The 27,934-nt window shown below is 39.3% G+C and overlaps 1 protein-coding gene across 1 annotated transcript in view; it reads left to right on the forward strand.

Annotated features, from left to right (window-relative positions):
- The first annotated feature begins 3,973 nt into the window (after positions 1-3,973).
- The window catches only part of TESK2 (testis associated actin remodelling kinase 2), a 56,405-nt gene continuing 32,444 nt past the window's right edge, over positions 3,974-27,934 (forward strand). The window contains exons 1-3 of the mRNA XM_065739739.1: positions 3,974-4,269; positions 17,897-18,018; positions 23,914-23,962. Coding sequence (XP_065595811.1) covers positions 4,048-4,269; positions 17,897-18,018; positions 23,914-23,962 — 393 coding nt within the window. The 5' untranslated portion in view covers positions 3,974-4,047. The remainder of the gene's footprint in view (positions 4,270-17,896; positions 18,019-23,913; positions 23,963-27,934) is intronic.

The raw sequence follows: 27,934 nt of genomic DNA on the forward strand, positions 1-27,934 counted from the left end.
TAGTGACTTACCTGACTCAAGCAGCGAGGAAAGCATCAGTTTCTGAGTGAGCCTGGCTGAGCATCGCACAGCTCCGGTGCTCGTAGCTGCCCTGTGTGTGCATGCTTCATGCTGTGTGCTTCCAAAGACTGGAAGCTGAGTTATGGCCAACCCAGGTGCTGCTCCTCTGTTAGAGAAATGGATAAGAGTATTCAGGAACAAAGTTGTGTAATGCTTGCTTCTCTTTACCTATTTAGTTTGATTTCTTGTTTCATTTCCAAAGCAATTTTTCCCTCTCCTCTAGGTTAATGACCTCAAAGTCAATTTGGTCTCTGGAAGATTTGGTTCTTTCCAATCCTTTGAAGCTTTTCTACAGTGTTCACATCACTGCAGTGAATTCTTTATTTCCTTTTTTATTTCCCCCACACTGTTTTGCTGAGTGGCACTTCCCAGGATAATTCTTCCACGTTCTTGTAGTGCTGGGTTTTTAAACTGCATCGGAGATGAGTTTAAATAGTTAACTCTTGGCAAATGTCTTGTGTCAAAGCTTTGGCATCTTGCTCTTCAGAAAACCTTTTCAAATTAATAACACGCATCCACCAGATTTATTGCTTTCCAGGCCGACTGCCTAGCGACGGTCTTCTGTGTCTAAAAATGGCTGTTGTTGTTAAGGCCATCCTTAAGGAAACTTTGAGTTTGACTTTTAAGTGCAAATATGTGCATATTATGAAGGTAGTGGGGACAGGAATTGTTTGTAATGAGTTGAAATGGTTTTGGAGGGACCTTGTGTTGTACCCTGGGGTGTGAAAGGGATTGCTGCAGAAGTTGACCTGTTTTTGTGCCTGCAACAAGTGTAAAATCGGAAGCACTAGTGGATGCATCTTGTTCATTGTGTGCCAGTGTGCTGGATAGAACTTGATGTGCTTTTGTGAGGTTTCCATCTTTAAATGTTTGCCCGCTCAGATGTTGGTTTAGAAAGCCAAACCCCTAGCTGACCAAATAAATGCCATCATTGTTTGTATTTGTAATTGTTTCTATGGCTCAAAAACCAATGCATTCGTGCAGTGGAGAAACTGATCTTAATGTGACATTAACCTTCTTTGTTGTTTTTTAGACCAATAAATTGAAACATGGGTGAGTAAGAAACTGCCTGAAATTGTGCTTTTTCAGTCCTGTAATGTGGCTGAGTAGGGCAGGCGTGCATCTTGGGAACTGTATTTGTAAAGTGTTTTGGCTTGGCAGAGCGGCATGCATTTTTGTTGAGGTATGGATGTCAGAAACAGTGGTCTGGAAGCTGAGAAATTATTGGGAATTGTTTGTAGAGTGCTCCACGTCATTTCTTAGCTGGTTCTTGAGCACAGCCCAAGAATCTTTAAGCTAAACCAATGTTAAAAACAAACAGAAAACCCAACCATCCAACAGCGCTTCGTCCTGCAGCAGGACAGCCTTGGATTCTGCTTGGCACGCTTTAATTAATCTTATGAGGTTGAAAATTAAAGTACCTCAGACTGACTTGACAGTCAATTAAACCTTGGTTGATTTGACTGAGAATGCGATCATTAGTGTAATTGGCCAAAATGACAGGAGGCCTTCTTGGCATTGTTCCCACTTGAAATTTTCCTCTCCTTCTGTGTGCAGTCCTGGGCAGGAAGCTAGGAGTGTGGAACTCTGTCCTAATAATTCCCAAGGATTTCATGTAGCTGTCTGGAAATAAGGCAAACTTGAGCAGGTAGAAATGAAGGAACGGGTTACTTAAGAATCCAGATGGCAAAACCTTTTGGGGTTTATGTTGTGCGAAGTGCTTTGAATCTCTTCTTTCACTGTGGGATTTGTGTAGAGTTTTGCAAAGTTCGCCATGTGATTTCAATCAAAAGGATGTAAATTGAGAGCTGAGCTTTTGTTAATGATATCTGGATGCTTAAGACAGAGTTAGGCTTTTCTTCCTGCTTAATAACACTTACCTAACTTGGTGTCTTCCTCTCTTAGAAAACGCCAGTCTTCTCTCTTTTGTTTCTGGGTCTTTCTCGGGGCCTGTGGCCCTGGTTTGCTGCTTGCTGGGCTGCACTGTGGATGTATGATTTTACTGAGTGTCCTCAGGGTGTCTGTGAGCTTCAGGGCATGCTTTGTAGGAGTAGGGGTACTGGGCATTGCTGGGGCTAACACTTACTCCCCCACTTCAATCGGTCTCCAAATGTACTTGCAGGCCTTGTTCCAGACAATGAATGGTTAACACCATTGTTTCTTGCCTGTCCTCCTTCCACAGATAATTCTTCATCTCCTTGAAAAGTAACTGAGTGCTAGTTCACTGCATTAAGATCAAAAGGAATTATTTAAGTATGCTTTGGAAATTCCTGGACATCTTCTCTGTAGCTGAAGAGGTTCTTGGGGCTATTTCTTCTCAGCTGGGGAGATATGAGACTTGATCTTCCCATGGTGCTTCTGTACCACTTCCAGACCTTCAGGGCTCGCGGGGCAAGAATATGAGGTCAGAAATTGGAAACTGATCTTCTCCGTGGCAGTCGGCCACGCCAGAACATTAGATACGTTGTACTATCATCAGAAAAGCGCAGTAAGCTCACGCATGTGGTGCTCTGCACGTAAAATGCTGTAGGAATACCACAACATGGGACTGGATAGATTACATTTCTTTTTAAACAGGCTCTGGTAAGGCTCTTTATCATGCCCTGCATTCATACTCATTAGATAGGTAAGGGATAGAATAGTTGAAATAAACACCGTCACACATCTTGGAAATTTTTCTTTTTCCTTTCTGGAGAAGACAAATTCAAATTAACTTCAGCAGCTCAACAGAGCTTAATTCTGAAGGCAGGGGAGGACTTTCTGATGTGCTGGTGCATCTCTGAAAGATGCGTGGCACATAAGATGTGTGTAGCAGAACTGCTGTGTGTTCAGGGGACAGCTGGCATGCATACCTCTTTGTGAGGTGCTCTTCACATTGCTTGGGTTTTGTGCCTCTGTGTAAGTACAAGTGCTTTTGCCCAGTCTGCTTCCTGCTTCCCTCAGGTGCTGTGTGTGCTGTGCTGAGTTGCTGTAAAGGAACAGTTAAGTGTGGGAAAGATGAATAGCCTCCTGTGTCTAAGGTTTGAAGGGGGGGAAAAAAGTAGGCCACCTGTCAGGTTTGCCAATCCAAGTTGGATTTGATGGGCTCCAGTCATCCTGATTACTTCATCATCCTCTTACAGAGAAAAAAATTCCCTCACTGTTTTTTTTTCCCCATGTACTTTGGCAAATATATCTTATTTCCTGTGTTTTTAGTTGAGCTGAAATTAATAGAGATTTTAAAAGTGTGTGTGTGGAGAATTGTTCTGGCAGTTTCATATAAGACAACTTTGTTTTTGTTGCAGGATTGCTGATGGTTCTTATACATTTATGGACTAGATCCTTGGGTACAAATTTGTTCTTACCAGTTTGGGAATTGGTCTTAAAGTTTTCACCTATGCATGGAGATTTTGGTTCTCCAGCTACTATTATTGACAGCTAATGGTTTTCCTTAAGGCAACTGAAAATTGATCTGTTTTTTCTAGTTAGAAGTCCTTTGTCCAGCCCCTCATGTGAAGTGAGTTCTTGTAATAGCACTGCAATGCTCACCAGCTGCTGCTGAAGTGGAATAGAGTGTAAGAGTTTGTGGGTTTCCTTCTGCTTAGCTGCTTGCTTTAGCAACCAGAACTTAAAAAAAAAAAAAAAAGTGGGGGGAGGAGAGGATGGGTGAAAATCCTTTATCATTTAAAGTTCTGAGCTCTAAACCTATTAATTTATTTGCAACCAGAACATAAAGTAATTGCAGGAATCCACAGTCATTAGATTGTTTTATTTTCTAATGATGTTGTGTGGAGGGGTGTATTTCTTTTTTTAACCTCTACTTGAGATCCTTTGCTTTTTTCTTATTCCCTTCCACTGGTTAAATTGTGTTGGAGTCCTGTCAAACTAGCTTATAGCAACATTAATCTCAATTTCTTGCATTTTAGCACCCAACAAGAGGTGAGAAGACGGCAGAGTACTTAAGATGTGAGAAGTCCTACCTTAGCAAAAGAAAACCTTGTTTTCAAAATGGACCGAAGTAAACGGAATTCAATAGCAGGATTTCCACCTCGCCTGGAGCGTGCTGAGGACTTTGACGGTGGCACTGGAGGAGATGGGACTACAGCCCAGATAGGAAGAGTTTGGACCTCTTCATACAGAGCCCTGATAAGTGCCTTTTCCAGACTTACCCGTCTCGATGACTTCACGTGTGAGAAAATTGGCTCTGGTTTCTTCTCTGAGGTGTTCAAGGTGTGTGTTTAGTTCTTCTCCCCATGCCAATTGCTTCCTGCTTCATGCTGAGAATGTATGAGAGTGTTAACAAAAGTATTTATTTCACTGAAGGTTGACTGTTCTTGTATTTGCATTACTCTAGGTAAGTAAGTGATGAAGAACTTGTGGCTCTCAAATACTTCCTCTTGCAGCTGTTTTGAATTACCTGCAAATTACCTGAGCAGCTGCAGAGGGTATTTGGGAGGATTAATTCAAGCTGAATTTGAAAATATTGCTCTTTTGTTCTTTGTAGTGTAGTGTAGTGTGTTACGGAATGTTAGAATGGCTTGGGTGTGATAGGGACCTTAAAGGTCATCTACTTCCAACCTCCTTATTACACTGAAATAACTATTGATTCCCTCGTGTAAGTCTGGATGTCTTTAGCTTGATTATTAAGTTTGTGAGGTTGTACTTGCTTCTTGGCCAGACTTTTACTTCCCAACACTTGGTGCACCTCTTTTGGATTGAAGTTACAGTACAATAGTTAGCTGCTTTTCTCTATTCCCTTTGCTTCTTGTTATGCCGTATCTCTAGCTCAAATAATGTCAGATTGATTTGTAGTGAGTAGTATGAGGAAGAAAATCTGAGGTTGCCAATGACTTGTTAGAATGTCTGAAAAATGTTTGTAGCCATTGAAAGGCAGTTTTGAAGTGTGAGTATTATTTGGGCTGTCCTAACCATTGTGGTGAAGTCTGTTGTAGAGCAATAGGATATTGAGTTTCTTCTAGGTTTTCAGGCATTGCAAAAACAACTTGTTTCCTTGTCTTAGTTCCTGACTTTAAACGGACTCCTTCTCCAAATCATTTCCATTTCAGTGAAATGCCAGAAAACTTTATCTTGCTGTATATGCCATCTATTCCATGTTACTTAATGTGATCTTTTCTTTAAGAATTTAAGTTAATAAACCTTTCCTAGCTTTACTGCTGTGAATAGATATGTGAATTATAAAATCTGTTACTTTATTGCCAAAAAGACTTTCCTGTTTCCATATGTACCTTTACATGTGTAAAGGCAAGTTGCTAATTGTTTTTTCTTTTGTTAGGCATGTGAAACTTAATTTCCACTAGCCAAGTTTTTATTTATTTCAAAATAAAGAGAAAAGGGGGTTCAGTAAGTTTTGTATGTTGGGACTTCAGATTGAGGTGTTCACTCAGTATGTAGCTGTCTGACTGTAACATATATGCTAGGTGAAATAACTATGATATTCTGTCATGACTTGATGAGAGACGTCATGGAGAAGCACCCTGAGGCAAGATGATCGCATGCCTCGCAGAAAAATATGGTAATTAGAGAAATTAGGAAACAAAAGTAGGTGGGGAAAGAAAGGTGGTAAAAAGCAAATGTAAATTTCCACAATACATAGTTATTCTTAATGAAATCAATATCTTATTTTCACAGCACTTGATTAAGGCAAGTAGTGACATACAGAGCTAAACGTGTTTGAGAACATCTGTTGATTGAGAAAAATCCATGGTAACTGATCTTCCTTCCTGTGCACAAAGAAGTCTTCTGACTTTTGAACACCTTTCCCCTGCCATTCCCCTTCCAGCAGAACTAAGCTGGACTTCCCCTCTTGTACATCTGCAGTCAGTGTCGTTACTGCAGACAGGGTTGTAGTTTGGGTATCTAGTGTCTGTTTTTTTCCAGAAACAACTACTGACCTTCTACAGGGAAACAATGTTGATACTTTTCTTTCACATCAATTTAAGAGAGATCTCCCTTCAGTTTTGGCACGAAGTGGCAAGAATGCATTATGACCTTGCCTTAGAAGTGGTTCCATACTCAGGCAGGTTTCTGTTCTACTTGTTTATCAGCGTGACCACCTCTGTCATTAATCTCACTGAGCTGATCAGATTTCTTTCAAGAACCTTGATGTGCTTCCAGGAAGGAGAGCCTCCTGGTTCAACACAGTAAAAGTTCAGTCTGATCTGTGGGCTTCCAGGTAAACACTTGAACTTGAGAACAACCCAGGGTAGTTCTAGATTTACTGCGTAAGTAACTTACAAAAGCAATGAAGCTTTCCCTTTAGATTAGTAAGAGGTATTACAGAAAAAAAACCAACCCAAAAAACAAACCTTGTATCTCTAGAGCTTTTTCAGTTATCTGTTTGCCTTATGTTTTGTGAATATCATACATCAGGTTCACTCAGTTTATCAAAGAATACTTACCCTGTTTTGAGGATTTGAGATCTTCGTTTTGCTACATAACTCATAACTTTTCCCTGATTTGTTCCCCTCCACCCTTTCTGTGGAGCGTCCTTTAGTAACATAGTCTTTCACAATGGATAGAAATTGTCTTATTTCGGAATATGAGTACGTTATAGCATAGATGTGTGTGTATAAAATGGTAATGTATGCTAGGAATGGTTTTCTTGTGTTTCTAGGGCACTTTAACTCCTACAAATTAAGCTTTATGGTTTATTCAGCATTAAATATTAAGCTAGCATTTTGATTTTCGTTAGCTATCATTAAAGCAATTCAAACTCATTTGAATGCTAAATGTTGTAGAAATTAGTTTAGAAAAATAGAGCTTTATGAAACCACCAGCAGTGTAGTTTGAAGCAGCTGACTGACGAGTCCCTGTTGTAATTTTCAATAGCAAGTGCAGAACACAGATTTGCTCTTCAATTGAGCTAGACAAAGGTTTTTTTGTACGTGAATGTTAATCAGCCACTGTCCTGAACCTTTAAATTCTTAGCTGGGAAGATCAACAAGAACTGATGGAAGTAGAAGTAATTGTGGAGGAGATAAACATCATAGTGAAACTGTATTAGAAGGTAGATACTATACATCTTAAAATATATGTGATGGAATGGAAGTCAAGCTGAAGTCCATGATCCTCCTCTATTGAAATAAATCTTCTGGTTCAAAGCTGGTACTAAACATTCAAGTTCCTAAAGTTTTTTCCTCAGGGATTCTCGCTAGCACTGTCTTCTATAGCTGAATTTCTGAGAGAGTCTGGAAATACTTGCAACTTTGACCTTTAATAAAGGACTTTTTTTGCTGTTCTTTATTTGTGTGTAGATGAAAACAAGGAGCATAGATCCAGTATAGAATTGTATGAGTTCAACATTGTATTTATATGTTGGGAAGTTTGTGCTTTCTTTACAGACTTGTTTTGGTTGCCCTGTAATGTAGGGCCACCTCACTGCTGTTGTAGCAATGAGCTCAACTGTTCAAAGCTCCCCTATCCCATAGCCAAGGGGTTGGCATAGAACAGGGAGAAACGTAACCTGGTTTTGTCAGAGAACATGTTCTGACTTGAATGCTGAGGCCAAGTTGGAGACAGAACTCAGGTTGACTGGGCCACAATCCTGGCTGCTTTGAATTGTGTGTTTAATTTTGTGGAAGCCAAGAGGTCTGCAGTTAGAGACTTGGCAGGGGATGAGGGAAAATCCCATGAAGTATTCTAGTATCTAGTACAACTTACGTTCTGTATCACTTCTGGTGCTGTATCTGTAAAGGCATATTGTGGTACTGGTGGGCCTGATCTCTGGAACATCTGACTGTGGTAAAATGGAGAGATGCTACTATCTGATTTTTATAAAGCAGTTGATTCAGAGCTGTCTCTTTTTGTACCTTATGACTTTGTTACTACTTCTCTTGATTAACATCTCTCTCTGTCTATAACTTTGCAGGCCTTGAATCTAGTGCAGAAATGCTTGATGTTGAGCAGTAGTCACTTTCTTCTTTTGGCCTTTGAACTGAGTGTTGACAGTACTTGCTATCTAAAATAAACAGTGCAGAGGAAGAGCTGTGCAAGAGGGTGAGTGACAGAATAACTTGTAGGGCTAAAGGCATGAGGGCTATGAGACTATATACTCAGTCGATCATGTTAGACTTTGCCCATTATAACTTACTAGATGCTTGAGGGCAACGGAGCACTGGCACAGGCTGCCCCGGAGGGCTGTGGATTCTCCTTCTCTGGAGATATTCAAAACCCACCTGGACGCCTACCTGTGCGACCTGGTATAAGGAACCTGCTTTGACGGGGGGGTTGGACTTGATCTCTAGAGACCCCTTCCAACCTTTACAATTCTGTGATTCTGCGAACAAATGCATTATGAACTTCTCAAGCAGTTAAGGCTTGGAAGGGATATTAGATGATCTAAAGGTCTTCAGCAGTAACAGGTATCTACCTTACTTTTCCAATATAGGTTTAAGCCTTTCCATCTTCTTCTCCATCATCTTTATGTTTTTAAAGTAGACACCCCAACTTGCAGTGTCCTGCTATTGTTCTTAACTATGACTTGTAAAAACTCTCTGCTTTGCCATGCTCTTTCTGCATCAAGTAGCACTTGTTACTGTAACACACAGTTTGTTTATTAATGGGACTCCTAAATACATTGTCACATTGCTGTCTCCTGTTCTGTAGATAAAAGTTTTGATCTTTGTTTATAGTGATGTTTTTCATTTGGATGTGTTAATTTTGTCTCAGATGTTCCTCAGATATAATGTGGCTTTCCCTATGTAGAGAAACAATGAGAACAGATGCTACAGACTTGGAGCTTTTCTGAGTGGTAACTGGCATCAGTGAGCTGGAAGTGAACACAGTGCATTGAGTAACATGAGGTCTAGCTCAGTTCCTCTGGAAGCCCAGTAGAAGCTTCTCAATTTCATACTGCTTTGTCATGCATAATTCTATCCCGAGCTATCACTAGTCAGTTTTTAATCTAGTTTTAGTGTACTGTGTCATGGAGTCAGACGTCTTGCCTAAATCTGTGTATTTATGTATGTAAATAGCTGCTGTAAAATTACTGTAATTTTATACAATGACCTTAATTCCTATCACCAAATTTTAAAATAACATCCCTTTCCAACTTTACATTTATAATAACTACTGTAGTCTCCTTAACTGAGCAAGGCTCAAGAATATGCGGTCTGTTTTTGGCAGATATTTTCAGCCTGTCCTTAAAACTTCCATTATTGGAGATTCTGGAGTCTCCTTTGATGTAGCCAAGCTGTGATTTTCTTTTTATTATTATTTATTATTAAACTGTGCTTTTATAGCTAGAACTTTCCAGTTTCAGTTGTTTCTACAGCTGGTCATGTCTATTTGCTTATTGGATCCAAAAGCAACCCCTTACTGACAGAGGGCTCAGTTTTCCTGTGGCATTTAATGGTTTATCATGTCAACAGAAGCCTTCTTCCTAGACTAAAATGCCTGTGAATGTGTGGAAGGAGGAAAGGAGCTATTTGAATCATTTTATAAATGAGTATATAGAGGAAAGGAATACTAATTTATATGAAAAGGGGAGTGTGACAACTACTTCTCCTCAAGGTTGGTGTTATTACATCAGGTTCTGTTTATACCCTAGTGTCAGGAGTCCCAAGTAGATTAGGGAGTGAGTACAGAAGTAGGGTAATGAGTAGGAAACTCAACCTGTTGGTCACACTTGGTTTTGTAGGCATGGGGAGTATACCTAGAAAGTTTATAAGTGACATCCATTTGAGCACTGAGTGTCTTCCTTCAGCCAAGTGTGATGTGTTGCTCCTCTTCTAAATTTATCCTGGCCTTCTCTTACTGTCTAATAGAGACATTGCGGTGCTGCCTTCCTCCCGTGGTGATTTGGTGCAGTGATGACAGTGGATCTTGTCCACACATGCATTATGGTCTTGCTTCTTTTTATCAAGGGAAATTAATTTTTAAACTTAAAATCTTCCCCTTTTGACAACTACTTTCACCTCACTGAAGATGACAGAAGCAAAAAATGTGGGGCTTAAGACCCCTTATGTGAAACTATACTATTTAAAAAACACCATTAATTGTTAGCTTGGAATACAATCACACTGCATTACATGAACTGGCCAAGGCGGCTAGAGTAACTGGAAAATCCCAAGCTATTGAGTTATATCAGCTAAGTGGCTCTAATCAGTCTCTTTTTACTCTGATGTTTGTCAGGAATAGGAAGAAGCACCATTCTGGAACATAGATGAGGCATAAATACTAAGCAGGATTACTTGTCTCGTGCTGTGTGTATCAGCCTTCTGGAACCTTTTAGCAACTGCCAAGATGCCTTGTATGGCAACCCCTCAGACAATCAGTTGCCTTTTCTTCCTAGTGACTATTTGATTATTTAGGTGCCAAGATGCTGTCATCCTAGTCCTCTTCACTCAATTAGGCAATGCTTTTAGCACACAGACCTTACTCTGATGGATCATTAATATGACTTAAAAACCTCTTCAGTGTAATTATTCCCTAAGGATTACAAAATACTCATTAGCTTTCATCCCCACTCAGATGTGAGTATCATTAATTCAGAATTACCTGCTATGCTTGCAAGGCACTCTCATATCTTTTAGAATTGAGGTTGCTTTAAAAGACAGAGTATAATGGAGAACTAATTCGTATTTGATTTATCTGACATAAGTCCTGCTTTGATTTATTTTCTGGCTAGATATGTATGTAATAATCACTGTATTGAGTCAATTGAGAAAACTCTGGTTCTGACTTAAAAGTTGTCACCAGATAGTAGATGGACTTCTGCAAACCTTGCCTGTTGTAGTGATGTTGAAAAACTTATAAGAAAAAAATCTAGAAATCATATTTCTCTAGTATTATTGCCTACAGTCTTGCTTGATATCAACTGTGAGATCTAAAATGAACAAGGTGAAGAGAGTTTTGCATACACCACGTTTCTCTTTACCTGGTTTGGTCAGCTAGCTTTTCCACTGAAGAGAAAAATCACTGAGAAATATTACAGAACTGTCGTTATACTCTGAGAACAAAAGATTTACTTCTTTAGTAAAGAGCTGGGACAAATATGAGTGGAATAAACTCGATGCTGAAATATCAAAAGGATGCTCCGTCAGAAAAAAAGAGAAAGTAAATTAATGTAAAATTTTCCATATAAAAATGTATTTATGAGTTGTTTAGAAGCTTGGCCTCTACTAATTCTCATTGAGCAGCTGGTATGTTCAGTGTCTGGGGTAAACAGTTAGTGAGGATGCTTGCAGATGCTGTCAGCAGTAAGAAAAGCACTCTAATACTGTGACAAGTGGGACCTTGAAATAACAGGTAGGTAACCTCTGGCTGGATTTTGTGTTCAGTACAGTGACTTCAGTTGTTCTGAGTCCTTTGGGCCCTTTCTTCTCTTCTGGAAGAGAAACTTTGCCTATCTGAGTATTATTGTGCAGTTTCCCAGGGGCAAAGCAGGTGGCAAGATTCCCTTGGCACAGAAATGTCTGTGGTTTTTTTCTGTCTCATTTTCCATAATAATTTCTCAAGCGCAGTTAAAAGGTCTGCTTAGTTTTCTGTTCTGGATAGAGATGTGCAGGGTTGGCAGCTCCAGGATTTTCTGTTTTGCCAGCTGGCAAACATACACATTTGTGTAAGCTCATTCATTGCTGATACTGAGCGACAGGTGCTGATTTACTGTTCTTCAAATAACGGTATTGGCACGTATCCAGCACGAACATGACTGAGCCTAGAGAACAGAATGCATCCCTTAAGATCTTAGAGGCACACCTCTCTGAACACTTATTTTCCTGGCATTGGGTGGAGTGGAGTTAAATGTGTTTCAGTGATGATTGTCACCACTTTTGTCTGAGGCTGTGATGGTAGTGCATGTGCTACTGAGTGATTCAAAATCTAAAAATAAGAAATGCACATTATTCATGGCAATTACAGAACAGGTATATTATTCACAGGGGGGATACTTTTTCACAGCTTAATAGTCAGTGGAGTTAAGGAAATGATGTCCAAGCCCTGTGTGGTGCTGTGAAGTCTGCTGTTCCAGCTGTTCTGACTCCTGTATGAGGAGCATCCAAAACGTCTTGCTGTAAGTGCTGCGGCCATGACCAAATTGGAGAGACTGCTTTCTCCTGTCCTTGTGAGCTTCCTCAGTTTGGGGCTGTGGTGGCACTGCAGTGCTCTGTTTTTTGTGAAAGTTGCAGGTTTTACTGGAAGAGATTAAGGGTTGAGGAGAGGACAGAGCTGTGAAACTTTCCTTTGGGAAATCAATATGGAGAAGTGTTGCTTTGCTAACTGACCCGTAGCAGACCATGTGTATAACACAGTAACTGCCATGTAAAGAAAATGCAGCTCCTCCACACTGCTAGTGCTGTAACTGTAATTATGGTAGCAATAGCTTTTGTGGCAGTGTGCTCTCCACAGAGGAGAGGTTGATTTCCTCACTTATGCATGAGTAACAATTATTTGATGGATTTATGAAGGAAACTTAAGGAAATTGTTTCTGACCAAAATAAATCTCTCAAGGCTCCCATACAGATTGTAAAAACAAAACCATCATCTCTGTGTGGTGAATAGTTGTTGGTACAGTGTGGGGTTGCACACTCAGTACCAATCTGTTAGTGTATTGGTAGAAGACTGAAGATGCAGTTACATGATAGGAAAAGTCAACCTGACGTGTTTTTGCTTAAAGTATCTGCAGATTATGTAAATATCATGATATTTCACATGGGATAAAAACATGGTAACGCTGGAAATATTTAACTGCGAATATTAAAAAAAAAAAAAAAGAAAAAGAAGGAAAGTAAGGACACACAGGTACAGTACTGCATTATGTATTATCTTTGGGTGTTACAGTAGTCATTTGCAGATGTCAAATTTCCATGGCTGATAGTGTTATCAGCTCCATTTCATAGAGTGAGAGAGAATAGATACTCGGAACTGAAGGAGCATGCTCAGGGCTCCTCAATGAGCCCACAAGGCAGCTTGCATTGAAAATCAAGAGTAAGTGCTCAGTTTTGTAATTCTAGCTCAATATTTATTTTTCTTTCCTAACTTGACTTTGTACTTGCATATAACGTACATACCTGAGCTCTACCCTCACGTTGTGCCATAACAAAAAATATGAGGCTCTTCTGCATTTTGTTACCCAGCCCGTAGGTGCTGAGTCCACCTTTGTGCCTTCTGCATTGCAAAGGGAGTTTTATATGGCTGCATTCTTCTGTACTGGCAACAAAAGAAGTCAACCTCCCCACCCTGGCTGTGCCTGTTTATATCTGATCCCAAGGGGTGGAACAATAGCCCTCTGATTCATTTGTGCTTTCTCTCAAAATAAGACTATAGTGTCTTTTTGCCTTTGATTTGATTGAAATCAAGTTGGTGGCAGAGCTGCATGCAGATTCCTATCAGCAAATGGTTTGTTTAAAATAAATGGATGCTGTATTCTGGGCCTTGGTTCTACATTACAGTGGGCAATGAAGAAAAACAAAATACAAAAGAAAAACAAGGGGTTTTTTGGTGTGCACAAATGGATTTATAAAGTGTGTACTAATTGTAAGTTTTGGTTTTTTTGTAAATTGGAGATCGTCTGTAGCTGTGGAAAATGCTATAGTAACTGAATGTGTTACTTTGTTGAATTGGTGATGTTAGAAGTTACTAAAGTTATTGAAGTTGGTTCTTAATTTAATGACCAAATCATGCCTTTGCACTAAAGAGGAAATGGTAATAGCTGCAGCATTTTCTGTGTATTTCTCACTTTGTTGTTGTTGTTTTTTAATGCAACAGGAATTAGTGTATCACAATTACTGTTAAGAAAATCAATATTTATAAAGCTTGGGGGGGAAAGTTTCTCATGTATCTTCTGAACCTGTGTGTAAGTTCTTGTAACACATGTTGACTAGTTTTGTTTGGCACGGCTTTGTTGCACTTGGCGTGTTTCTCTCTTGCTACAAGTTAGTGCAGTGACACTATATACACTACTGCTCTGAAAACAACCCCAACTAGGTCTCACTCCTTAGCATAAATGCAGCAGCTTAATGTTATCTGCACTGATGTATTTCTTCTAACTTCCATTTGTCGCTTCTAATTTTCCTAGTGACATGGCATTTCTGCTGTGATATCAGCATCTTCACTAAGGATGTGTGCATCTGACTGTGGGGCACTCTTTAGTGCTTAGAAAAACATTTGAGATGTGCAGTTTGTAGAACTGGAGTTACAACCTAAGGAGCAAGTTTGTCTCCTTAATTAAAGGGAGCTTTCTTCAGTCAGAGTTTGTGCATTCTTTTAAGATATTCATACCCTGGGGATGAATATATGTGTTCATGTGAGCATGGTGACTCGATGGCTTGACTGTGGGATCTGAACAAAATGCAGCTGACTCTAATCCAATGTAGTTTAGGAAGAGCACCACAATGAAGTACTTCAAAATCCATGCTACATCGTCGGTAAATGATGAAAATACAGTGGAAAACTAAAGGCAAAGTTGAAAGCTATACTGGCAGATTTATAACATCAGTACCTTTCAAATTCTCATTTTAAGGACACCTGGAAAGGTACGGTTAATAGTAAAGGAATAGAAAGGTCTTGAAAAAGATGAAATCACATCAGTCTTTCCCCTCTCCTTCAGTATAGGCAAACAGTAGAATTAATGTTTGGATATTTAGAAAGATATGGCATACCTGTGACCTAATAAACAGTTAATTAAATGTTTGGGGTTTTTTTTAATTTTTGGGGAAAAAAAAACCAAACAAAACAGATCTTGTAACAAAGTGATAAGCTAAAAAAAAGACCAAGTTTTGCTGGCTATTTCTTATATAAACTGAGTACAATGCTTACATATTGACTAGCTATTTTGGATGTGAGCTCATTTTAATTACTGTTACAAGTTTTCTTTCATGTATGTTACTGTTTCTGTGCCTGGCTTCCTGACTTCTCTGCATACTAATTTTCTTCAGAAGGAGGTCTGGGACCAGAACACGATCTGAAGACCCTGGCCAGGCAGGCTGTGCAGCTTGCCATAGCCAGGTCAAAGCACTTACAAAGTACTTTGATCCTGGAAGAATCAGAGTGCAAAGAGACACTTTAACTGCCTGCCAGCAATAAAACAGGGAGGCAATATCTGGTTACTGTGACCTCTGAGTTAGAGACACATAGGTAAGCAGACTGAGAGTCAGAGAGTGTGCAAAGGAGCATGGGAACGCAGCTGTAGGATTGTCAAAATATTTCCAAGCATGGACATGGTCATCCAGACATCACTGAAAGGTTACTTGCTCTCATATATGAGGAACTCTAATTAATAATAATGTCAACAGCTTTGATAGTTTTACAGCCATCTGCTAGGGATCCTTGTTTATATGTTGAGCATATAGGCATGTGCTGAGGCAAAATGTCTTATAAGCAAATACTACTTTTGATGAATAATGTTTCTGAAATCTACTAGGTTAGCTTCTGGAATTGTTGTGCTATATGCGCATTAGTGTCCTAAAAGGGGATGAGATTTAGAAATGGTTTGGCAGAGTTTTGGCAAGGAATACCAGTGTAGACCCCAGTTCAGTTTAGGCTATGACTGACAGATAAGTAGGTGCACAAGGTAGTGTAACTGATAGCTGTAAGGAAGAGCTGACAGCTCAGATGATCTGGAGCTTGTCTGAGACCTTAAAAGCAGGACCTGCCAGTTCCCTCTTGGCAGTCCATTCTTGCTGTTTGTCAACAATGCTTCTGAGGAGAGAAGAAAATTAGCTTTATGTATACTCTTAAGTGATTGGTATTGTGTTCTGTAATGTATAAGCTAGTATCTGATTTTTATTCTCAGTATTGGCTACTTGCCTCTTGAGAAGATGCCTTTGAGGCTTCAGATCCCCTTTTCCCTCCTCGGAGGGTACCTAGTATGAGAGGAAGTCCCTGTTCTCCTACCTCTCCTTTTGTAATTTGCTGTTCTATCAGATTCAGTGGAAATAAGTCCTCCAACATCAGATCAGTACACAGAAGCTCAAATAAAATGAGTGGTGTTAGCTAACAGTGTCCTCTTAATTGAAACAGAAAGCAACACAGTAGCAGGTGCCTTTTAGAGACCGGTTAATATGTCCAGATGCTAGAAATTGGGCTATTTCCAAATGATGAAATGGATTTTACAAAACAAAAAGCTCCCAGAGCTCACTACAGAACCCACTGCAGCCTATCAAGACCAGAAAGACTCCAGGAATATTCTGAAATGGACGATGAGAAATACTCTTTGCAAAAAATGCTCATTTTTCTGTTTATGGAGTTAGTCCTGTGGGCAGCCCAACCTTTGAGAAGCAGTTGCTAACCACTTCCTTTTGCCTGTCAGACCTGAAAATCTAGGAAGCACACAGGACAATGGCTTCAAAAACACCTTCAGAAGTTTATGGAGCTCAAGAATAGAGGCCCAAACAAGGAAAAGGCGAAGAACAAGGAAGAAGGTCCTATGGTAGGCTCTACTTTACCTAAGAGCTGAGGCAAAAGAACTTGAAATTTTGGCACAGAACTAATTTTGGTTCCCCAGCCAAAGATTTGATGCAAATAAAACTGAAATCTAAATAAAATACATATTTAAAAACATGCATATGGAAATCAACTTGTCCATCTCAGCTTGTTCATTTAAATTGGCTAGGTATGCAAAAGCCACCTAAAATTAAGAGTTAATGAAAGCAGACAATAGTCACAGGAAACCTGGCAAGTAACAGTAAACCTCATCAACTTAACATGCAATATTCCCACTTAAAACTAATAAGCATGCCAAACAGGTAAAACAGGTTAAACATGGAACAACTCTGGATTATCTTGTTATAACACTGAAGCTGTAGTTTGACCAGTTTTAATTTGTTTTGTTGTTGTTGTTTGTTTTTTTTAAAGCCAGTATTACCACTGAAAAGAGAAGTCTCATCAACTTACTGCTACCTCCTGCTATCGATGGTGGTTTCTACACCCTTTTCCATCTCCTCTCTCTGATCTACACTGGTATTACTGTGTGACTGTGGGTTAGCCATTGGAGAAGCTTGTGCATGGGCAGGGGAGGAGCAGGAGAAAATGCCTGAGAGCTATTTTTCAACTTGCTCAGTCTGATGCTGTTGTTTGCCACTCTTAGCTGCAGTGCTTCCCATGCTGCCCTATATTTCACACTAGGACGGAGAATAGGCCAGGCATCTCAAGCATTAAGATAAGCACACATCTGAAACATGACACCCTTTCCCTCCTGTACATCCCTGTGCTGAATTTGTGGTGCTTCTTGTGTAGGTGAAATGCTCCTCCTGTTCTTGCAGGCATTGGGCAAATGAAACCTGAAAATTGGTATCACCGGATGCCTTAGGCATACTAGTGAACATCACTGCCAGAATACATATCCAGCTTTTTTCTTACTTCTGCTTATCTCAAGTTCAGCTGTTCTTGTTGCAACTCTCTGCTTTGCAGTACAGATTTGGACAACTGCTTTCTCTGTTGGGTGTATAATCAGGCTTGTGCATCTAGTAAAAAAGTAAACTTTGACTGCTTGTGAAATCTGCCCCATATAAGGCAGGGCCTCTCGTAGTATGTTCTGTGGATCCTTAAAACCAACCACTATTCTGGGAAGGGAGGAGGGATGAATGGAAAGAAGTTGAGTTTCATAGGACTTAAAGTAGGGAGCTTTCTCTCCCTGAGCAAATAAGTGATTACTTTTGCTTGCACTGAGAACCCAAACTTTGTCATCAGTTGTTTGGGAAGAGTAAAACTACCTTTCTAGATTTGGATGCTGTGCCTTTTGAAAGCAAATGTGTGTGATGAAGGCTAGAGAAATTGGAGTATGCATCAAGTCAATTGTCATAAAGTATATTTATGTTGTTTTGCAATATTCCTGGTTTTTCAGCCTTGTGTTTCATGTTGCTAGGGCACGTCCTTACTGCTTTTTGCTTGTATTCTGTAGGTAAGACACAGAACTTCAGACCAGGTAATGGCTTTGAAGATGAACACGCTGAACAGCAACAGAGCGAATATGCTGAAAGAGGTTCAACTTATGAATAGACTCTCACATCCAAACATCTTAAGGTATACTGTTTTAACCTATGAATTGTTTGGAGATGCACTTCCTAGCATATCTGGCAGCCAAGGGTTGTTATTATCTGTTGGATAATTGAAAATAAATAAATTAAAAATCTTTACCAGTGCTCCAGAATGTATAGCACCTTTTTACAGGCTACCCATTCCAACCTGTCTACAGTTAATTTCAAGATGTTACTGCAAATATTCTTGTCTTTTTACCATTAATTGAACTAATGTGAACAGTTAATATTTTTGATTACTTGAGACGACTTTTGCTTCTCTGCTGTCCGTATCAACTCATTTTTACACTTACAGAAGTCTTTTAAGGCTTTTATTCCAACTGACAATCACTAATCTGGAGTCTGGATTAGTCTGACTTTCTTTCAGCCCTTAACTCTGTAGAGATTACTTACAGATAGGTTTGTGTTCTACCTTAGTGATACTAGACACTTCTGTGCACAGGATTGTGTCAAGGTGTTCCAGTTTCTTCTAATACATGGCAAAGAAACAGTTTGGTTTTTTAGGTTTTAAAAATAATTTGTGTTGCTTGGCATGGAGTTGTAAGGCTAATTTTAAATAGCCCCAACTCTCATTTCAATGTTTTCGTGCTCAAATTCTGCATTTGGCCAGCTGTGTAGATATCCATCTTAATCAGAAGATGACAAGTACGACAAGAAGACGACAATGGTCAAGTATATACATATATAGAAATGTCTATTAAAAAAAATTGGTGGAAAATTCATTAGGAAAAGTGAGAAACTAGCCTCCGCTGCAGGATTTATTTTGGCAAAAAATTGAACCTCTTTGTTAAGGATGTTTTGGAACAGAAGTTCTTGCAGCTGCATTGCACGGTAAAAAGGGGATTGTCATCTTTTGTCTCTCTCTTGCTTCCTATTTCTGTTAGTAAATGTGATTCTAGAGGCAGAGTAGATGTTAACTCTAGTGTACTATTGTTTTATTCTGTTGGTGTCCCGGTGATCATAAGGAAGAGCTGCTTTGCTGCTTTTCTTGTTCTTTGTTTACCCCAAGGGTCACATTAGGGATGTTTCAGGAGCGAAAGCAGACTAGTGGTGTTCATTAGTGCTCAGCCCTGTTTCTACTGTCAGCTGCATCATCTCCTGTCTCCATCTCATTCTTGCGTGCAAACTGGAGGACTAAAGTGCTTTTCTATCTTGACTTGATGCTTCTGCTTCCCGTGACTGTGAGATGCTGCTGCCTTATGGCAGCCTGGCTTATCGCTTCTTACCTCAAAGCAGATGGTAAGAGCAGGAGTGGAAAGGTGAGCTGAGGTTCTGGTTTGCACCATGTAATGTTTACTGCAGTCATGTTAATATGGAGTGGCTGATACGTGGCAAGTCAAATAGCTGGGGCTTGGGGAGCCTAAAGTGAGTATTTCTTCATTCCCTTATTAGCCAGTATCCCATTTAAGTACAGTGCTGTTCAGGGTTTGAGTTAGATCTGCTACCATGTCTGGTGTATGCTTCTAAGTGTTTTTCAGCATTTTGACGCTTCTCTAAATGCTGATATTGCACTGCAAGCATGAGTTTTTGTCTAAGTCAGAAGAAGAAAATGAAGCTGGAAAGAGCTCAAGGAGGCTGTTGTTGTCTCATAGGCTGAGAGCTGTAGGGCTCTGAGACCTGATACCTTCTAGTACTGGTTCTGATGCCTTTATGTTCTGGTAATGTCTTACAAGTGTGTTTTCCTTATTTTGAGAAATGAACTGGTGTGCTAAAACAGATTATCCATCCCCCGTGCTGCCTTAAATTAGTATATCTTCAATTTTGAGATAGTATTTCAGTTTTTAATATCACTACTGTTTTCATGAAAAATACTTCTTTATTTAATCTGTACCTTAGGGACTTCATTTAAAACATCCCGTACGCAGAAAGCCGTAACTTATGTCTTAAGTACTCTCACGGGAGCACTTGGAGATATTGCTGTGTTTGGCAGTGAGCACGCAGGCAGGTTGACTCATTGATTAAATCTGCTTTTCTGTGCACACGCAGAAAATGTAATGTGCATGCTACTTCTGTGGACTTTGAAGGAGAATTTTCTTTCAGCTAATTTTGGACAAATCTAGCGCACTGGAAAGACAGTACAATTCTTTTAATGCATTTTCTCTTGTCAAACTTTCCTTCTTTTTGAACTGTGATTGACTTTGAGCCAATAGATAGAAGGATGGCTTTTGTCTTTTAATGTTTCTCTTGTATCAAGCTGTAGTTTAACAGAAAGGAAAACTATTTTTATTTTTCTCTATGTAATGCAGTTATCTAAAAGGAGTATTTTATAAACGCTGCATGCAAAACAGCAGAAGAGAGGATGTTTTGTGTGTAATATGTTAGAGAAGGGATAGATGAAATTCTTTGCTTCTGTCTTGAATCAAAAAGCAAGTGTAGAAAACTAAGCACATTTTTAGAACAGTGCCTAAAACATCAGGAAAGGTTCTAATGCAGACTTAGTATTCCCTCTCATCAACAGTCAGTGTGATGAAATAAGCATCTCCCTGTCTTGTGAACTCATTTCTTTATGTATTACTGAGCTTGTATGAGAGATTTTTAGATTGGTGTGTTTGGTTTGCTCCTTATTTGTGAAATTATCCTCAATCTCCCGAATTCTTTTATACAAACAAGCAGTGGATTTCAGAGGGCGTGTTAGTCTATAGCTGCCCAAGGTTTATCCATAGAACAGACAGGTTCTAGTCGAGATCTTTCAGTGGAAAACAAGTATCCAGTATCTAGATGTCCACAACAGCTGTTTAATCCAGACATTAATTTCATTTAACATAACAAAGATGCAAAGATTAGGCACTATGGTTCTTAGTCTCCAGTCCTGTCTAGAATTTTCTCTCCTGCAGTCTGACTAAACTAAATGAAAGCACTTTGGGTAACTGCCCTAATGGACTCAAAAACATCCAGAATACTTCTTCCTTTTGAGGAAGAGAGAACAAGACAAAGACAAGAGAGGTATCCTTTTGAGAATACCTCTTCCTTTTGAGGACAGGTGATAGAGATTGTGGAAATGTTCTGTGCTGTACTTAGCAGTGTGGATTCAAATCGCATCCCTTACATTTGCAGCCTCTGGAGAAACTTTTCCAGCTGCTGGTTTTGACTTTGGAAGTGATCCAGCTTATCTGATAAGGCTGGATGTGCTGTCTTGAAAAATAAAACGTTATATCTGCAAATAGTCTCCTCTGCTGTGGGTGACTTACTCACTGAAGCTTCTTCCAACTAGAAATGCTCCTAGGAAGTGTAACCCTTGGCTGACAAGGCATTCTGCTGAAGTTCACCTATGAGCACATTTTGGCTCTGCAGGCGGTGTGTCTCGCCAGCAGGAATAATCTCAGCTGTACTGGGCCAGCATGTCAGCTTCCTATCCTCAGAATTTGGAATCCCATGTGGGTTGATCTCAGAAATTGGAATCTTATGTTAAACTTGGTAATTGTATTTCCTGGTAGCTGCTGCATATATTATCTTTTAGTGAGAAAACTTTTATATAGTGTTTTGTAGCAATACTTGGCTTAGCCAGAAGCTTAGTATTGCTTGATACAGCAGTTAAGACAACATTTTCCAGGAATTTGGATCACTAGAGGTCTATTCTATCAATCTCTTTTCCAGAGTCTGAAAAATGAGATTCTTAACACAATCTTTTAATGGTTTCAGTGTGTTGCCTGTAAACTCATTAATTCTGTTTTGTCAGTGTATCTGGTTTCTCTTTTCCTGGCTAATAGCTTCTAGAGATGTGGGTTTTATATTTTTGTCCTGTATTTTTCATGTGATTACGATATTGAGCTTTGTTTTTATTTCTGATGTAAAGGTAGAAATGTTAGTCTGTTTCCTAGGAGAAATGCAAGATGCTGAAAAATTTCTGAGCTCTTACTCAGTAAGTTCAGTTGGTGTTGTCTTTTCTTCCTGAAGTGTAGGTTCACTGAGACAAAGAATGTTTCCATTGAGACTTCCTTTGAGCAAACACAGTATCAGAAAAAGTTCTACCAGTATTCTGATGAAAGACATTTTGCCTGTTTGGTAACGGTGAGGTGGCAAATTTGACGTTAACAGAATTCTTAATGGCTTTTGTATTTTAGAATCAAGTCAGACACAACAAATGCCTAATTTGAAGTGAAATAATATGCCTTTACAAGGGAAGAGTTGATATTCAGAAGGAAACAATATTGCTTTGATTTGTCTAACCTCAATTTTTATTGAATGAAAGTACTGGAGCATACAGGATTAACCTTGTGTCATTAGTGTGTTTCAGAAAAGAGGAAATACTCGTTCCAAATTTGAAGTGTTATCTTGAATTAAGTAAAACTATTACTACTGTACTTTGTAAAATTTGAAGAATGCATGGAAGTAGAAACAGATTCCTGCTTTGGAGAGGTCTAGATTTCTTAGTTGTAGAAGGCTTAATTTGTGAACATGTCTGCAAGGGTTTGTGTGCAGTTGCTGTATGAAGTGAAACTCAGAGCAGTGTTTGTGCAGATTATGTATCCAAAACAGCTCTTCTCTCCCTTCCTCTGGACACCTGTTGTGCCTTATTGCTCTTCACTGAGCAAGAAGAACTGTTTTTGCTCTCAAAAAAAAAAAAAAAGTGTGTTTCATTTGGAGAAAGTATTATTTGAGGTAAGAGCAGACAACAGACTTTAAAGTAAGAGTCCTGCTTCTATTTTGGTTATAAAAACAGATTTCCACAGCTCAGCTTATGCAAAGAACCTTACCTGTGTTATTTCTATGTGGCTATTTGTAATTTGCCAGTCAGCTGTTAAGACAAGAGAACAGTAAGGATCATTCATTTGTTCAGAAGCAGCTTAGCTGAACTAGTACTACATGTATCTTGCATCACTTTGGTGTTAAGTTCAGAAAATTCTGAGGCTATAAAAGGACCTTTTCCTTCAAACTGATCTCCACAGGGTTCCCATGGCATTTAAAGGAATTGTGCCTTTCTACCCCTTGCTTGTGAAGTGGAGGTTTCTGAACGCTGTAGAAATGATAGACAATGTGGCTTGGCCCATAGAGACCAAAATCTAAATGATCAAGCTAATCTGAAAATAACCAAAATCTTGAGTGTGTGGGGAGGACTGCGAGGTGCATACAGGTTAAGTTGTACTCAGCTTTCTCACAAGAGATGTTTATTGTTACTGTTATTTTGCATTTTGTTACTTATAAGCTCAACTTGTATTGTAGAAAAATGAGTTTTTAGTTATTCCTCTTATGTTGGGCGTTTTCTCTGTCATTATGCAGAAAAGTCAAGGGTGATGGTCATTTGTTTCAGCAGGAGTCTGAACTTTGGGCAGTGAGATGTGTATGTACCAGATACCATCAAAACTTGCTTTAATACAAGCGTTGAAAATAAAAGGGAGGCACAGGGAAAAAGAGAAGTACGCTGCACACACATACCCTCACAGTCTTCTGTGGTTAGGAATGGGGCAGAAAGGAACATCTTAATGCTTATTCAGTGCAATGGGAAGGGAAGCAATTTGCACTTTATGTGGACTAACAGTGGATTACTTGGCTTCCTTGAAACAGGGAGCTCTGAGACTGTTCCTTTCTGCAAAAACATTATATGCTTGCCTTTGCTTGTAGTTAACTGTTTTTGTTTTTTTTTGTTTGTTTGTTTTGCTTGTAGTTAACTTTCCATCTAGTTTGAGCAGTTTCCTGTGCTGTCTTGGAACATATATTGCAGTGTAGGCATATAATTTTGTTTTGTGCTGAGACTTTTAAGTAATTGAGCTTGAGGTATGCATTGTCTGAGCCTGATTATTTTTTTCCCCATTTTCCTTCTTTCTTGAGCTAACCAGTACTTTCTATTTCTATTACCCTTGGTTTAAAAAAAAAAAAAAAAAAGTAGTGTTGGGGTGGGGGATGAAGCAAGCCCAAACCACTTCTCTTTTCTTCTTTCTTGTAGGTTTATGGGTGTCTGTGTGCATCAAGGACAGCTGCACGCACTTACTGAGGTAAGACTGTTTCATGGTATGTGTACTCAGTATGAAATGGCTCACAGATCACATTCTGCAGTTGCTCTTCACCTTGAGTTGTAGTTTCTTTTATGGGGCCTTAATAGATAACTATGTACTGATTGCTATGCAGAGGGAAGATTTCGGTGTCAGGCCTTACAACTGTATTTGCTGATAGCCCTTGTATGTCTTTCATCATTAGAAGGTATCTTTAAGATGAAAAAAATCGTGGTAGGAAAGGGAAGTTTCACTGATAATATTCCAAATTACAGATTTGGGTTACCATTGAGGTGTTCCTTGTTAATACTTGTCTTGGAGACGTTGTGTTGCATTCAAGTCTCATTTATTATTCTCAGATTTCATATGCATTTCAGCTGGGTGATATCAATGTATTCAGTCCTCGCTATCATCTTATTTAGAATAAGGCGAAGATTACAGCTTAATCTGAGTTCCATAAAGAGGAGCTATTCCACTGCCTATATTTCCTGGCCAAGGTCTAATTATGAAATAAGAAACTGGAATTGTAGCTCACGTGGGCCTTCCCAGCAAGTTTCACTGGGTTCTGTGTTTAATTCTTCTCAGGAAAAACAAACAAACAAAAAACCCCAAACCAAACAGAAGGGAGGGTTCTCTTGCTGTAAATAGTGCTAGCTATTTTGTGTCAAAAATCAATACAGTGTTTATTCTTCTGTTTTAGTTTGAGTATAGATTGAGGAGATGCTCCTGTTTTGTAAAGTTCGTATTTCTTATTTACATTTATTTTGTAGGAACTGCTTAAATAAAAGATTAACCCTTTTTTCTCCTACTTAAAAATAAGACAAGTGGTAACATGTATGTTTTTACTTATCAGTTACAATGGATTTGCTAAAGAATTACATAAAAATTTTATGTTAAAGAAGAACCCTGCAAAGTTTTGAAAAAAAGATTACTTCTCATAGCATGGTATAAAAATATGTATGCTGATTACTTGTGTGTCACTTGTCACGTATGGACCGTATATGTGGACATATATAATGCCTTTGATAGGAAAATCTACAACCTAAGGGCAAGTTGATGTGTAGGGAATCCGCACATTGTTTTTTCCCATACAGTGTTTGTTCTTCAGTTTTATAGAATTTATGGAATTCGATTTGCTTTCTGCTTGTAGAGGTGTTGTCTTCAAGTATGTGTACAGTAACGATTCAGTTCTGAGGACTTCTGAAGGTTAGAGAAGGGGTCTGAAATGGCCAGCTGAAGGAATAAGTAGCAAGGTGTACATGGTGAGTCACTAGTTCAAATATAGCCCAGGAAGATAAACAAATTATCCTCCATCTTGTGGCTTTTTTCAGCTTGTCGTCCAAAAAGGTGCTCTTTACCTTCCACAGCTTAACATGATTGATACTAGCCTGACACTACTAGCACATAGAACTTCTTTCAGGGTTTTACTTCTTTGGAGGTGAACTATTGATTCAGCAGCCCATTCCTCAGTAGATAGCTCAGTTGCAGGAAGAATCCTTTCTCTTATCAGCCTATGCAGGACCTGTTCTGAAAGAAGCTTAATTATCACTTGTTGTTCTGGATTATGCAAAGTAAGCAAAGTTGTGTTTTGATGGTGAGGTTGATAATATTTCCAAGTAGAAGAGATACAGCATCACTTAGCACTGAGGGGGGTGGTAGGAAAATCTTATTTGTTCATATGTGTATGTTTTCAAGGTATAAGAAGTTGAGCTGTTCTGACAAATAACTGGTGAATGGATTTAGATGACTTGTGCTTAGTAGCCCCCATGCCATGAGCAGGGAAGGCAGCAGGCACAAACGTTAGAGGAGCCTTGAGCATTTTATAAGCTAGTTAAGGGCCAGTATTAGTAGCATACAGTACTTCACTATTGGAAGGCAGTCTGCAGTGTTACAGATTTCTTGTGCCATTTTAAACACATGGAAAGCTAAACACAGGGATTGTGCAGAGCAGGTTTTTTGCCTGAGGAAGATATTAGTAGTAATGTAGGCCTTGGTTTTTTTCCCTATTGGCAGTATTTTTTATGCTTTAATTGTCCTTTGTCTTAAGTAGCTTTTGGTTTTAAAACTGTTACTTAAGCAGTTTTTGTTTTTTCAACAACAAAAAAAAAAGTTTAATTATAGGTTGTCCTAGGACTTTGACCTTGTTCTAAATCTTCAATCATATCAGTTTTGAAAATACAATATTATTAAGTACTACTCAGACCAGAAACTATGGCATATGCTTCTTTAGAAGTAGTTTAATATCTGTCCTTAGAGACACAGGATAATTTAGGGTGGTGGGAACCTCTGTCCTTAAAAGCATGCAGTTAAACGTTTAAGGGAAGTAGACCTCAGATGATAGGCAGGTTTTAGACTGTCTCACGACCATCAAGCTGATGGCCATAGATTTACAGTGCTCACTTTCTGTAAAACTAGGATCTGGATATTTCGTAATATTCATCTCTAATCTGTGGCTGGGGGTTTGGTTCTGAGGCTATGAGTCTACAGTGCTTCCTGCATGCATGCACTTGCATGCCTTTCCAATGTAATTCCAGTCTCTCAAACTTCTTTGTGCTTTCTGGCCACTTCCCTAATCTGACAACTCTATTAGCTACTGTTTCTTCATCTCCTGGCACACAACATCCTCAGATTTTGAGAATTTTGCAGAGAAGTACAGGCAGTGGTGTCAGTTGGCATGAGACATTGCTGAGCTTTCAAAGACCCCACAGGAGCCACTACCAGGAGATTAGCAAACTCATTTCTTTGTGTTGCATGTTGTATGGGCCCATGCTATTACCTGAAAGCAGGAAACATAGTGTATGGTGTAGCATATAGCAGCCACTTGATACCTTTGTACTGAGTTTAAATTATTTGTTGAAATCTGTTAAGCACATTTATCTGAATTGTTGAGAGAGATCAGGCTTAAATATTGTTATAGCTGGATGTGTATACGTGCACAGAGTCATTCCGTGTGGTAATTCCTTCAAAAAGAAAATGCAAGTCCTGACCACTATGTGTGTAGAAAATGAGCAGGAGAGAGTTAATGTGTTGATTATCTTGAAATCGCAGTGCTTTACAATCAATAGCTAATTGTTACTAGAAAAAATGTATGGCTGATACTCATTTTGGATGATGGGAAAATAGGGCACAAATCTGAAGCTATAGCTGCGTTTGCAGTGCTGGATCTGATGTGCACTGAAGCTTTCTCAGACCTAGTGCAGGGCTGTGGCTGTGTGACAGAACACAAGGGCAGCAGCTGAGGGCTGGGCGGTATTATTTCAGCCAGTATCTGGATGAGCTGTCTGCCTAACACACCACTCCAGCAGTCTTTCAATCTTTCTCCTTGACGTACTACCAAGTCAGTCCTCCTGACTCCATCCCAAGTGTTGGGTGCAGCATTTGGTGTTTCCTTAGTCCAACATTCTACATGAGCAGCCTTTTTTAAGAAGCTGTGTATGTGGCACTGAATGATTATGAAATGATTGTAAGGGACAAGCCAGCCATTCTGTGCACGTGGCTCCTTTGGTGTTCTCCATGCCCCATTTGCTGAGTCCTTACTGCCAGCCTCGTGTAGTGCATCTTTCAGATGCTGCGTGCAGGCGTGCATGAAGGTGCCTTGAACTCTAAAATGCTTCCTGCACGCTCAGAATGTTGACGTCTGCAGTAATGCATGCTGACAGTGCAGTTTTAGTGCAGATATTCATGCCGAGAACTGCTGTAAGAAAAAGGTTTGACTGCTGCTTGACTGCTTATTTTTATTTAGAAAAAAAAAAGAAAAAATTATTTGAACTCATGCACGTTTTCAGCTCGATTGATTTTTGTGACTGTGTCAGAAACCCTGGGAAATATTTCCTGCGTAAATCCTTCCAGACGTGTTAATTTTCATCTTGGGCAAGATAATTGCTATTGGACAACTTTGATGTGTGCTGTAATGGCTTGCTGAATCTGACACTGCTGTATTTACCATCAACCAGAATTCATAGTTCATTTGTTTCT

The sequence above is a fragment of the Cyrtonyx montezumae genome, unplaced genomic scaffold, assembly GCF_038088225.1.
Source record: "Cyrtonyx montezumae isolate F1298 unplaced genomic scaffold, pur_monq_1.0 scaffold_1, whole genome shotgun sequence".
In the NCBI taxonomy this organism is placed as follows: Eukaryota; Metazoa; Chordata; class Aves; order Galliformes; family Odontophoridae; genus Cyrtonyx; species Cyrtonyx montezumae.